Source organism: Trichosurus vulpecula, chromosome 5, assembly GCF_011100635.1.
Source record: "Trichosurus vulpecula isolate mTriVul1 chromosome 5, mTriVul1.pri, whole genome shotgun sequence".
In the NCBI taxonomy this organism is placed as follows: domain Eukaryota; kingdom Metazoa; phylum Chordata; class Mammalia; order Diprotodontia; family Phalangeridae; genus Trichosurus; species Trichosurus vulpecula.
Window position 1 is genome coordinate 116,948,357 of NC_050577.1, and position 13,882 is coordinate 116,962,238.

General features: G+C 36.6%; 1 protein-coding gene across 3 annotated transcripts in view; it reads right to left on the reverse strand.

Annotated features, from left to right (window-relative positions):
* Positions 1–13,882, reverse strand: part of MKLN1 (muskelin 1) — a 254,913-nt gene that overhangs the window by 24,388 nt on the left and 216,643 nt on the right. For all 3 annotated transcript variants that reach the window (XM_036759608.1, XM_036759607.1, XM_036759609.1), the window contains exons 13-15: positions 9,079–9,226; positions 7,693–7,807; positions 1,032–1,171 (exon numbers count right to left, since the gene is read on the reverse strand). In XM_036759608.1, the coding sequence (XP_036615503.1) occupies positions 1,032–1,171; positions 7,693–7,807; positions 9,079–9,226 (403 nt within the window). The remainder of the gene's footprint in view (positions 1–1,031; positions 1,172–7,692; positions 7,808–9,078; positions 9,227–13,882) is intronic.

A 13,882-nucleotide genomic window follows, 5' to 3' on the forward strand; every position in this document is an offset into this window, starting at 1 on the left:
ACAAAATGTGAGCTGTCTGTCCATTACTAAGGGCTGGTCTAACACATTTTCTAAAATCAATCTATTAAGCAACTACTATGTGCCAGACACTGTGCTAGGTGCCAAGGATACAAAAACAAAGAATGAAACCACTCCTACTCTCAAGGAGCTTACACTCTAATATTCTGTGAGTCTTTACCAAGTAAAGAGAAGGCATATTGAGGGTGAAGGAGCATTTATGCTGAGCTCTGGAGAAAGCCAGAAATCCCAAAAGACAGGAGGAGAGAGAACAGACTATAGTCCAAGAACACAAAATGACAGCCTGCACCAAGGTCAACCTGACTCGCCTGCAGAGGGCATGAACGGGAGAAAGCTGTGGAAATGTATGATAAAACATGGGGAAAGTTGGTCTGGAGCCAGGTCATGAAAGACTTTAAATGCCCAAATGGAGACATCTGTATTCAATCCCAGAGTTAACAGGGAATAGAGGACAGAGATCAGAAGCAAGGAAACCAACTAGCAGGATATATCACAGTAGTTAAGTTGGACGTAATGAGGGACTGAAGTAGGGTAGTGGCCATGAGAATGGAAGGAAAGGGAGGAATCAAAGATGACACTCAGGCTGCAAATCTGGATGACTAGAAAGATGGTGGTGCCTTGGACAGAATAGGAAGGAAAGAAGACAGGTGGGTTTGAGGTGAAAGAAAATGAGTTCTGTTCTGTATACGTTGAATTTAAGATGCATTGTGCATATGATATTACATCTTGAAAATTTCTTTTCTTAGTACCTTTAAGTTACTAGATTCATATAACTTAGCCACTTTTTCTCTAGTTGGGAACTTTGGAAATAATGTTTTCAGTCTTAATTTCAAGGTGAGAGCAAAGAAAAATGAAGGAAACCTATGACTAATTATAGCACAATTATACGTAAGGTTATTAGATTTTTCCAATAGAATGTCTCCAAATGGCTTTTAGCTGGTATGGCAGCTTCAACAGATGGTATTTTATTGGGAAAAAAAAAAGATCTGTTGGACAGACGATTGCTTTTATACCTGTGTTTCCTTATGAGATATTTACAATGCCTCAACAAGTATTCCTTTGAAGGACGGCAGAGTTTCAGTGACCAGAAATCATCCAATCTCATCTTTGGAGAACAGGATTTACCAGGATTTCCACCAAACAAATAATGAACCTACAACAGAGGAAGCAAATGAGATTTTAAAATTGCTTGCATACTCAAAAATGTCCATAAGTCATAGTAAAGTTAGGCACTGAAGTTTAATAGACGTGAATACCAGAAAACTTCCTTACGTCAGTGATAAAAATCTATAAACATGCTAAAATTTTCTGCACAAAATAACTCCCTGTTCTCCTTAGTTTGCTTTGTTTAACAATCCCATTTCTACACCTCTCAAAGTCTCCATTTAGCTTCAATGTGTTGTTGGCAGCAATATAACCTTGTTAAGAGATGTTTAAGAGACAAATAGAATAGAAAAATGAGACATAGTCCCTTGCCTGAAGTAGTTTATAATATAATTGGAAATAAGCTGAGAATTCATTTTTTTTTAAATCTACACAACAAAAGCAGTGCATGGCAATGCAGAACATAAGTGCTTACTGGATGTCCATCAAGTTCTCAGATCATCTAATGTTTGTTGTGACTATATAATAATACAGAGAAGAGAGCCCTTTCTCACAAGAAAGCTTACAATTCAGCTAAATAAGTACATGGAATATAAAACACATCAGAAAATAAAAACAGTATTTTTACACGAGGATATTTATTTCTGGCTCAGCATATTATGCTTTCAATTCTGGAAGCTGCTATCTGATGAAAAGTGGTCCCATTGCAAGCCAGCCCTTGCAGCCATTATGAGGGGGGAAAAGAGGCCTGCCATTTCCACCAAGACCAACTACCAGCATGGGTAGGTAAATCCAAGAGTCCCACAAATAGCATTAACTCTCCTAGTTCTTCTTCCCAGTAGGCCTCTGCAGCCATCACTTAAGGAAGTAGCCCTTTTGGAGAATGGGCCCATTCTTTCCATCACCACCAATATGAATTGCCCTAGCTAACGTAGGATAGTAGCTTGAGGGTGAGACTGGTGGCAGCCTGTACCAGGCAAGTCACTTTGATCATCACTTCCCCTCAAACACTGGTTGAGATAGACCAGGACCCTGAGCTGGTCCTCACTCCATAGGGCCAATCAGTTGCTAAATCTTGTAATTTCTTTCCCCACCACATATCCTGAATCCACCTCCATTCTACTCAAACAATCATTTAGTTTGGGATCCTTATTACCTGTTGCCTGCACAACCTCCAATAGTTTCCTAATTGGTTTCCTTGCCTCAAAAATTTCTCTCCACTCCACTTCACCCTCCACAAAGATGCCAACGTGATCTTCTTAAAGCACAGATCTGGCCATATCACTCTCTCATGCAATAAACTCTGGCACATCCCTATCACCTCTAGAATGACTTCTGTTTGGCTTTTTACACAATAATTTCCCTCACACACTGTTTCAGCCAAATTGTCCTTCTGGTTGTTTCTCAAACAGGACACTCCATTTCCTGCCTCTGTGTCCTGGCACCAGGTATCCCCCATTTCTGACATGAGTTCACGCTTCATCTCTTAGAACTCCTAATTTTTGTGCTTCAGAGCCACTATCTACATTCTACATGAAACTTTTCCTGATCCCTCCGGGCTTCTTTTCTCTTCCCAGGCACAAATAACCTTGTATTAATTTTGTCTATAATTGTATGTGTTATCTCCCCTCACAGAATGTAAACTTTTTCATTTTTGTCTTGGTACTCCCAGTGGCTGGCACACAGCAGGCATTTAATTATTTTTGGTTTATTTGTAACCTAGTAGATAAGTTGTAGAGCACTGTATGAGGCTCAGAGAGGTTAAATGACTTGCCCATTGTCACCAAGCTGGTATCACAGAGCGGATTTGAAGTCAGATCTTCCCAACTGCATGCTCAGGACCTTCATCCACTATAGCAGGCCTGTACAACCTGCAGCCCTGGAGCTGCTTATGGCCTGCAGGAGCAACATGCAAAAGGATTTCATCTACATACAAAGGATGTTTTCCTCTACATTTTTTTGCCGGCTTTCACCACACAGTCTGTGCAGGCCTGAACTATACGATGCCATCTCTCTTTTTCTATTACCATAATGAAAATAAATAACAAAATAAGAGAGTTCTTTCTCACAAGAAAACTTATAATCCAGCTAAATGTAAGTACACTGACTATAAAACAGACCAGACTATAAACAGCATGTGTAAAAGCACCAAGGGAATATGAAGAGCAAAAAAGTTATTACATGGGGTTCAGTTAGCCTAGGAAGGCTTTCTACAGGAGGTCTCTCAAGTTATGTTTTAGAAAGTGATGGGTATAAGCTTCATGTCAGCACCCTTACACCAGCTTCTAGCTCTGTTTATATGAACCAGCATTTCTGAAGCAGGTTCTAAAACACGTTGGGCTGGCAAGAGTCAAAGACATCTTTCATACAGGATCATGAAACTGCAATTTTTATATCATCAAAACCATTTTATTTTAATTATTTTGTTACAAAACTACCTCTTCTTCTAAGAAACCATATGGCTGTCCATATTTAGTCCCGCACAAACATCAATTTCTTTCAAGTAGGTGAAAACTGAACTTCTTTCGCCCTCACACAGTATTCCGGGCCAAATTTCTACAAACATCCAGAAAATAGTTCCTTTAAAGCTTGGGACAAAACACATATTTCTGCATCTTGCCATGGAAATGTTCTTTTAAAGCAAGAGAATAAAATCTATGGCAAAAAAAACCCAACATTAAAATTTGTAACAGAATCTAGTATGAGAATCACATCACTAAAGTATGTAGAGAAAAAAAAAAAACACACCTTTCCAAATATAAGAATCTGAGGGGTAAAAATCTCTTAACTCTAAACATAACTTCATAAGAGAGACTTATTAAAGGAACCCTGCAGACCGCAAAGAATAAGTAGCTGAATTTGTATTAAAGGAAGAAACTTCAGAATTAACTGTTGAAAAACTGCTATCAATAATATTAATAATTTGCATTCCAATCCAGGAGCATTTATTAAGTACAAGTTGCTAGGCCAGGCACTGTGTATACAAAAACAAATAAACAAAAAAACTCTTAACTGTCTCTGCCCTCTAGTTTTCTATTTTTCTGAGAATCCTGAGTTTACAGTAATATTTAAATTACACGGGTAATTTACATTTCCTATGGCGCGTTACAGTTTATGAAGCACTTTACACACATTCATTAAAACTTGAGGCTTACTTAGTGAATTAGCACAGGTATTATTCTTTCCATTTCATAGATGAGAAAACTGAAACTCAGCTAAGCTAATACTTCCTTGAGGTCACAGAGCAGAGGTAACTCAAGGACTAGAGAGCAAGTCTGTCTTTGTTTCTAAGTCCAGTGGCTCTAGTTTCTGTTGTGCTGCCTCTCCCAATCAATGATGTTAAAGAAGAAAAACAATGTCAGAGGCGATTCTGAAACAAGATGACTGGTAGAGGATTTTTTAAAAGAACAAAATAAAATATCAACTTTTACTTCTAAAGCATTTATACTTGTCTCAACAATGCACATTTTAAGATTATTTTTTACCCATTAGGTTTGGCCGGAGTAAGGAAGAGAAGCAGCTTCAGAATCATGAAGACCTGGGTTCAAGTCATGACTGATTTAGACTGGCTGTCTGATTCTGGGCAAGTCATTTTACTTCTTAGTGCTCCACGTGAGAAGTGACTAAGTGTGTCAATGATCTGAGCTCTGTCCAGTCAGAAGTTGCAGAATAGCTGCAGATCTGTTTGACAGTTTCCTCAGCAGGAGTTCTCTACATTAACAAAATCATAGGTCTGAATCACTCACCCTCTCTCCGAAACAGCATCAATAATGGAATTTATGTCTTGGGAAGAAATACTAAAAGCAGACAAGTGACTGGGGAGAATGTTGTAAGGGCCATGCTTCCAGAGGGCCAAATGGGGATTAAAAATTTAAATGTACACAAAGAAAATCAAAAGCTGATAGTGACAATTTTTCTCACTTCTAATTCACTGAAATCCTATCCTGATGTCCTAGCAAAGAATGAAGGTAGTCCAGGGCTCTAGGGCAGGTGTATCAAACTCATATAGAACTGGGTCCCGGAGGGCTGCATACTGACTTAGAAAATCACAAAATGCTATCAACTATGTTGTACTGAATTATTTATCTGGGTAAATACTCCCCAATTACAATTTTTGTATTTATTTAGCATTCAATTTTTCCCCAGTTACATGTAAGCAACAATTGTTTTTAAAACTTTGAGTTCTAAAACCCAATTACATTTTAATCTGATTTGCCCCATAAGTTTGACGCCTCTGCTCTAGAGGGATAAATTGGCTGAGTGCAAGCTTTGCTGGATTCTACCAAACTGAAAAGGTTACAGGACCAATGACAGAATGTTCACCTATTATATGAGGGTCAGCCAATCTAATAATCATTATTAATAATCTGCTTTGAGGTTGTGTTGGTAATCAAAATGGGCTCCTTAGCACTTAGTTCAACAAGTGCCCTTGAAGAGTTTGGCCTTTGTTTCCTTTGATTAATTCATTGTCTTTGATTGAGTCTTACTAGGTGCTAAGCCCCAGGACTAAACTCCTATTAGGTGTAAAACCTTAGTGGGTGTGGACTGGCAACTAAAGTGGGGCTAACTCCAGGGAGGGCCTAGTTTACATGTCTGGGAGAGCAGAGGCTTTTAGACCACGTGGGTTTAAGTCCGCCTCCCTGTGAAGATTCTAGGTCATGCGGGTGAGTCACTTGCGTGACTCACCCCTGATGCTGAAAAAGATATAAAAACCAGGGGTTGGCTGTTTGTTCTTTGGAGCTCTTTGCCGCAGCAGTGGTGGCGCGTGACTCTGGGCCAGCCCTTGTTCTGAGCTCCCAGGCTGAACCTAGATGTTGGTAACTATGAATTGTATTGGGTCTGTCTGTTGATGTTTGTAATTTGTTTGTAATTTGCTCTGAAGTTCAGGGTGCTGGATTTTTCCCCTGAACTAAGTGAATGATATTTGTATGCTGAATTAAAGTAAGCTTGTCAACCCCTTCACCTTGCTTTCCTTAGTTAAGCAGATCAAAAAGAACCTGTGCTGTTGGCAGCTTTCTGGGTGCTGGCTGTGGGTGGATCTTACACCTCCACAGAAGCAGCTAGCCCGATTGTTAAAACAGAGGTTTATGAAATACTCTATTCACAACAAACCTGAGGCAGGTATTTTAAAGATAAGGAAATGGGATTCTGAGAGATTAAGTGAGTTGGCAACAGTGCTTCAGAACTGGAAGAGACCTGTGAGGTCATCCAACCGAATTCCTTCACTGCACAGCTGAAGAAGCAAAAGTCCAGGTAGGTGAGGTGACTTCCTTATAGTCACACAACTTGTAAGCTCTAATACAGCCAGGACAGAACCACTGATCTCCTGCCTCAAGCTCCTGTGCTCCTAAAGTTCATCAACAGAAGAATGACTACAAGGTGCTGAATTTTGGGGCCACAACTATTCATGAAAACCATTACAAAAAGGCTATGATCTGTCAGGTGAGTGAGTATCCTAATGGAATTGCAGATCCTTGAAGTAGTGCTTGTAACCATGTTTAATCATCACGGAAATATAGCTCAAAACTGGTACATAACTTGATTAAGCAAGTTAATTTTAGGATTCTTGGAGGGGCTTTATATTAATCATATTGTCTGTCAGACATAATGACAAAATAAACTGCACACTTGTGGGAAAAGTTTTTTAAAATGTTATGCTATTATACGGATAAGACCAACTAAGAATAAGTTTATTTAAAAGGAATCCCAGTAATTATATATTGCAATAAAAAGAATCTAGGAATTATTAATCATAGTATTAATGGCATGCTACACTTAAGCTTTTTCCATCGAAGCATTCCCTGAAATTTCAAAAATATTAATTAGTTTTCAATGACATGATGCAATAGCAGCTCCTTGTAGAAGAAAAATTATTTACTTTCAACTCAAGACTAAGGGAAAGAGCACTTACTGAAACCCAATGTTGCAGATTGTAGATGTCAGATCATAGCCCATTTATTCACTTTCTCTCCAACTAAGAGTGAGAATACTGGCTTTGTAAAATACAAACCGCTAAACTAGAGCTAATGGCTTTGGTAAGTCAAAAGAAATATTTTCAAACACTTGAGCCCTGCTACAGGTCAGAAGCTACAAATTACTCTGGCCTTCATTGTTGTTACTAGGCTGATAAGAAGGGAGCAAATGACTCATTCCAAACAACAGAAGTGTAAAAATGATTCCTTTGGATGAAAATGAAAGCTTATATGGTTTGTTTCCATGCAGAGTGGCACTCACACCATACAATTATGGAAAAAGGAAAAAACACAACTTTTATCTGCTTTTGTATGCATGGCAAAAGCTTCCCCTTATGATGTGTCATCTATCAGTTGTGAGCAGCTGACAAACTGTTAACAACCACTAAGAAGAAAATGTCCTATAGTTCAAATACTGATAGCACCAATTGAATCCTAAAAAAATTCAGGGAGAAAAAAATATCAAATGCCAAATATACTGCTTATATTTTCCTCAAGTTTGACACAACTGATAGGAAACTAACGGCCAGAATTCCTTGGGGAGGCCACCTTAGTTGGTATGCCATGCATATTTCATATGTAGACTGCACAACAGTACCTTGTGTAATTCATCATATACAAGTTGGTGGGCAAATCTTGGGCATGGTTCCTCCTCCTGTAGACTTTTACTTGGATTATCCTTTGCAGCTTGATCATTTTTATAGACACAAGACCTGCAATACAAATTGTCATTATGGCACTGCCTCAATAAGATTAGTAGCAAACATAAGACAAATGGAATTAAAGCAAATAAATAAAACTGCGTGTTTAACAAGTACTGGCAGATGGGAGAGTCTATTTTTGTGTGATCTTTTTCTTTTAAAAATTTTATCGATGTATTGTTTTTTTTTAATACCATCTTCATTTCCAAATAGATCCCTATTTCTTCTACCTGCTCAGTGAGGCATCCCTTGTTACAAAATAAAAGAAAGAAGAAAAAAGCAGGTCAACAAAACTAACAGATGAACCATGTGTAATGCAATAAGGAAATTTTTTAAATAAAGGATTAGCTAATAGTGAATCCTGAAGTTCAGATCTTAATCCAAAAGGCAATCTTAAATTGCTCAAATTATTCCTGAAGCCCAAAGCTCCTTCGAGAATATTTACAGATATGATATAAAATCTTCCAAACAGAAACTAGAACCTATTATAACATCTTCTATGCACTAGGTGCTTGATACCATGTATGCTAAATTGAAACAACTCATTTCCAGGGCTCATTTGGTAGGGCACTGAGAAAAAGTAGATGCGTCTTTGGAAAGGAAAAAAGAAATGGAGAAAAGAAAGAAGAGGAACTGAAGCCCAATAGCAATAAAAGGCTTGTATTTAGGTTCCTTTGTTTTTTTCCCTCAACAAATAAAGGTCTTACTTGAAAGCAGTTAATTTCTTTGTTGCTGAGTTCCACCCTAAATAACAGTGGGGGAGTTCTTTGAAGGGTCTGTAATTGATTGGAATATTAATCCACAGATCAAAGAATGATCATAGAATTATCAAAGTGGACCATATAAGTAAACCCTTTCACTTTACAGATGATGAAATTCAGGGACATTTACCTGATGAAGGGCACATGGTCAGTCAGAACAGAGCTCACTCTCCTTATTCCCAACCCAATTCTACAAAGTCAAAAATCTTGCAAGCATGATCGTTTATTTTTAAGTTTATTTTTGAGACTTTTAGGTGCTACCCAGCAGGTAGCTCATCATATTTAATCTTTTTATCTCCCTATACAATAGTACGAGGTTTTACAAATAGTAGGCATTTAATAAACATTTTTTAATTGAACTTTATTTTGTGTAAAATGGCACAAAATAATTACTAGCCTTTTAAATATATTTCTCTATAAATTAACAGATCTTTTATTCTTCCCATTTTTCGAAGATTGGACAAATGCCTATTACAAACAAGATCTTGCCCTGAGATTTCAGCACACGTGACTGTTTCTTACCAACTATTTCTCACAATGTCATAAATCCAGAAGGAGTTCCTGACATTCTCTTCCCTCTTCTCTTTGTCTTTGCTGAGTCCAGATAGTACGTGTATTTCATTAAGTTCTGGATCAATGGTTGCTCTTTGTGTAAAACCCGTCATTGGGACTATTAAATTGGGAGGAAAAAATAATAAAAATGCACATTAGATAATGGATACAACACAAAAAAAATTAATTCTAAGAAGATAAATATACTTGCTTCTTGGCTTAGTGGGAAAAGGGAAAGAAAATACTGAAGAGGGAAGAATTTGCTATTTGGATCACTTTTGATAAAAGTTGAATGTTCAAATGTCTAATTTACAAGCTGAAAACCAGAATCTAAACCTAGATCTGAAAAAGCAACCCTTGAGGAAAGGTGGAGACAGGGGCATATTCAAGTTCATATAGTTGATATAAGTCCACTAAGACCCAATCTCTCCATGTTTGTTTTTTTTTAATTCATTTGGATCTGTGATTTCTTTGCTTTAGGGAACTCTCAGGGTGAAAAAGTCCCTGTACTTACAGAGTTATATGACCGTTCTTCAACCTGTAGCCTTGGGCTATACATAATGTTTTAACAACGAAAAATTAACTGAGCTGCAGAGGGTCATAGAACTAGTACATGTCCTGGGTGAGACTTTAACCAGTTCTTTTTGTGTGTGTGAACACACAGACACAGAGACAGACAGAGACACAGACAGAGACAGAGACAGAGACAGAGACACAGACACACACACACCACTGAACATGGTGTCGGAATACAGCCAAGTTCAACAGAGAAACAAGTGGGGAATATGTCAAATGAACAAAGGAGGGTTTAAACACATACTCACAAACAGCATGATACATAAATATATCCAAACTGGGCAGGGAAATGGGGCATGGCGGGGGGGGGGGGGGGGGGGGGGGGGGGTAAGCGGGAACAGGCAGGGAGGACAATACTAAGGATGGAATAGTTTAAAGCAAAACGAACTTCATGATCCTAAAATGGAAGGGGAAGGGGAAGGGGAGGGGGCAGGGAAGAACCATAACACAAGGTGGCACCTTAGATTGACTCTTAGTTAAGGGATTGCTGAACAAACTGCGGCTTATTAATATAATGGACTATTACCAAACTGTGAGGAATGACAAGAGATAGTATCAGAGAAACCCGAGTTGTCTGAACTGACATAAGAATGAAATGAGCAGAACACAGAAAATAATTTATATAAGGACAACACTGAAAAACAACCTTGAAAGACTTAAAAACTCTGATGAATGCGATTGCTAACCATGTCTACAGAGGACCTCTGATGAAGCATGCTAACCATCTTCTGACAAGAGAGGAGATGGATACAAGGTGCAGAGGCCTGTTTTTGGACAGGGTCACCATATGGCTTTATTTTGTTTGATGATGCTTACTTGTTTCAAGGCTTTTTTTTTTTTAATGAGAGAGAGAGAGAGAGAGAGAGAGAGAGAGAGAGAGACAGAGAGAGAGAGAGAGAGAGAGAGAGAGAATTGGTAACAGTGACACACACATTAAAAAAAATGGCCATTGAAACATATTTTAAAATGTGCAAAACAGAAGGAAGCACAGTCAAGTAGGAACTTTAAAAGTAACATATAGAATTTATTACATGGACATACACACACAAATGGTATGAAATAGAGATTCGTAATATCAATCCTTTTGGGCAGTATTCTGTTGTGTGTATAGAAATGTCTTTTTCTGAGGTGTTTAAATTGAGGTGGAAAATTTTATTCATGCAATCTATGCCATGCATTTTACAATGTTCATGTTTTAACATAATACTTTGTTTTCAGACAAAATAAGAATTAAGCTCCCAAAAAATTTAAAGCACCAAGTTGAAATAAATATTTAAATCAATACAGAACACTACAGGCTAGACAAGGTAGCCAACACTGAGTTTGAGTCTTATTCACTTAGTACTCTAATGCCAAAATTTCTATTATTTCTTTTTTAAAGATTACTTTACACTTACAATTGACATCTGAATTCCTATTCCAGAAGATCTATAATACATACACAAGTAATATGTCTAAAGCATTTTTGTAGAGAACTAATTATAGCCAAAACACATTAAATATATACACTCGATTCTCAGTCTTCAAAACTTCATGTATCATGACATACCCTTAAGTGGTTCTGTAAGGTATATGTTCTTATTCCTTAAACTTAATATTAAATATCATTAAAACTAATTAAGCTTGCTTTATGACTTTTTACATTTAAGTTCATTTCAAAGCACTGAACATTATAATTTTTAGTCCTTCCTTCTTTTCACTTTTACTCACATTTCTTTTTGTATGGTCATAATTTATATGCCCTCTGTTCCTCTAGTTCTGCCTTCCTGTGTACCCCTCATTTCTATTATTCTGTAAAGGTTTTAAGATATTTTTCTATATTCTTTTTACTTGTAGATTTTCTAGTATTTCCCTAAAAAACCTACCAATTCAACTACGAAAATTTTTGCTTTTGATAATTCTTTGGATATATTCCCAGCACTGAAATTACATGATCAAAGGGAAAGATTAGTTTTGTTACTTTTGTTGCATATTGTTAGGATGTTCTCTAAAGAATTCAACAAGTTTTCATTTCCTTCAGTAATGAATGAGTACACTTGTTTCTACACAACATTACCAGCATTATATCTTGTTGCTTTTATTTTTTTCATAACCTATAAGGTGGTTATGTGTAATATGTGTAATACAAAATTAATAAAGTTGAACATTTTTACTAAGTTGTTAATATCTACTGACCATTCATAAACTAAAAACTGGGGGCAACTTTTATAAATTCTGAATATTTCTTCATAATATTTTTAGATGTCAAGTTTTTAAAAATTAAATTTTATTTTATTTTAGAAAGGCAGCGTAGCATAGTATAATGGAAATGGAGCAAACTTCAGAGCCAAGACGACATGAGTTCAAGCCCTTTCTCTGATACAAGTTGAACATGTGACTCTAGACAAGTCACATAATCCCTTCACAGTTATGGACACCTTCCCAAGAATGTAAGTTATAGACAATGTAACAAGCTGAATTGATAGAAAGAACTTCCTCACCAGGAAATTCCTGGATATCAAGTTTTATCTGTTACAGATGCCATAAATGTTTTTCCTGATTTTTCTTTTAATTACAATTTTTTCCAAAACATTTTATTTTTAGTCAATCAATTTCCTGATCTCTAATAAAATTATGTTTGTTGAATAGAAAAAAGCAATTTCCTCCTTGTAAAGAAGTACTGTAATTTCTTCCATCTTTTAAAAATTTTGGATTAATAAAAATTTTACTGATGCCTTTTAAAAAAAATTATTTGCAGAAATACTACACTATTTCTACCCTCCATACCTAGATGAAACCTTTCTCTGTAACAAAAAAAAACCATTGAACAAATTAAGCAATCCAATAATGTTCCTGTTTGACAGTGTATATAACATTCTACCTTAGAAGGTCATCACCACTCTAGTGTGAGGAAAGAGGACCTTCTTTAGTTTCTCAATTACCCAGACTCTGGCTTCTTTTAGTGATTTTTAAAAATTTACATTTTTGTAGTCATGTATATTGTTCACATATTCCTGCTTATTTTATTCTGCATTAGGTCATATAAATCTTGTCATTTTCTCATATTTGCCATTTTAATGGAATGATATTATATTCACATATCACTGTTTTTTCATATAATCCCCAAAGGATGGGTATTTTGTTACTAGTCCTTTGCTATTAGTAGGAGGATGCCCATTTTGGTATATGTTGGGCCTTCATTTTTGTTTTTGATTTCCTTAAGATATACGAGCAGTTAAAGGGAAAAGTGGGTTAAACAGATATGAAAAATTTAGTCCCTTTTAGCACAACATTGCAAATTGTTATCTCAGATCAACTCTCAGCTTCAAACTCAGCATATCAGTGCCTATCTTCCCAAAGATCTATCAACATGGAATATTTTTGTCTTTTATATCATTTTTGACAAGCTACAGGAAGTGAGGCAAAACCTAAGGGTTGTTTTAATTTTTATTTGTCTTACTATTAATGACTTGGAATGCTTTCAAAAGGTCTTTTATAGTTTGTAAGAATCTTAAAATCTGTTTTTCACATCCTTTGGTCACTTAATTAGTGGAAACGGCTGTTGGCTTTTGTATACTTCTGTCTGTTGCCTATATGTCTTGGCTCTCAGTTTTCTCAGTGTTCTTCAGTGTAAATATTTTTTCCATCTTAATAGTTTCTCTTTTCCTATGTTATCTTTAAATTTAAAAAAATTAAATGTTATTTTTTTTCTCAAATAAGAAACATCTACTCCTTTCCCCCACCCTTTCCCCCTCTCATAGTGGAAAAAAAAAAGAAAGAAAAATAAAGTCCCTGCAGCAAACTTGCATAGTCAAGCAAAACACATCCATTCCCACACTGGCCATTTCCAAAAATTATTTCTTACTCTGCCTATTTAGACCATCACCTCCCTGTAAGGATGTAGGGAGTATTGCAAATCACTAATCCTCCAGAATTAAAGTTGATCACTACATTGAAGAGAGTTAAGTCTTTCAAAACTGTTCATTCTCACAATGTTGTTATAATCTAAACTGTTCTCCTGGTTCTTCTATTAATTTCTCTTAGTTTAAAGTGAGGTTAAAGTGATAATTGCTCTTACTTGAGCCCCTTGATAATGTGAAATAGGTCCCTGTCCCATTAAGCCCATCAACTGTATCCTTCCCCCGCTTCACCCCCATTCATCTTTCTTCTTTAACAGCAAAACAAAAATTCCCAGGCCATCCATCTTATTTGACTCCTA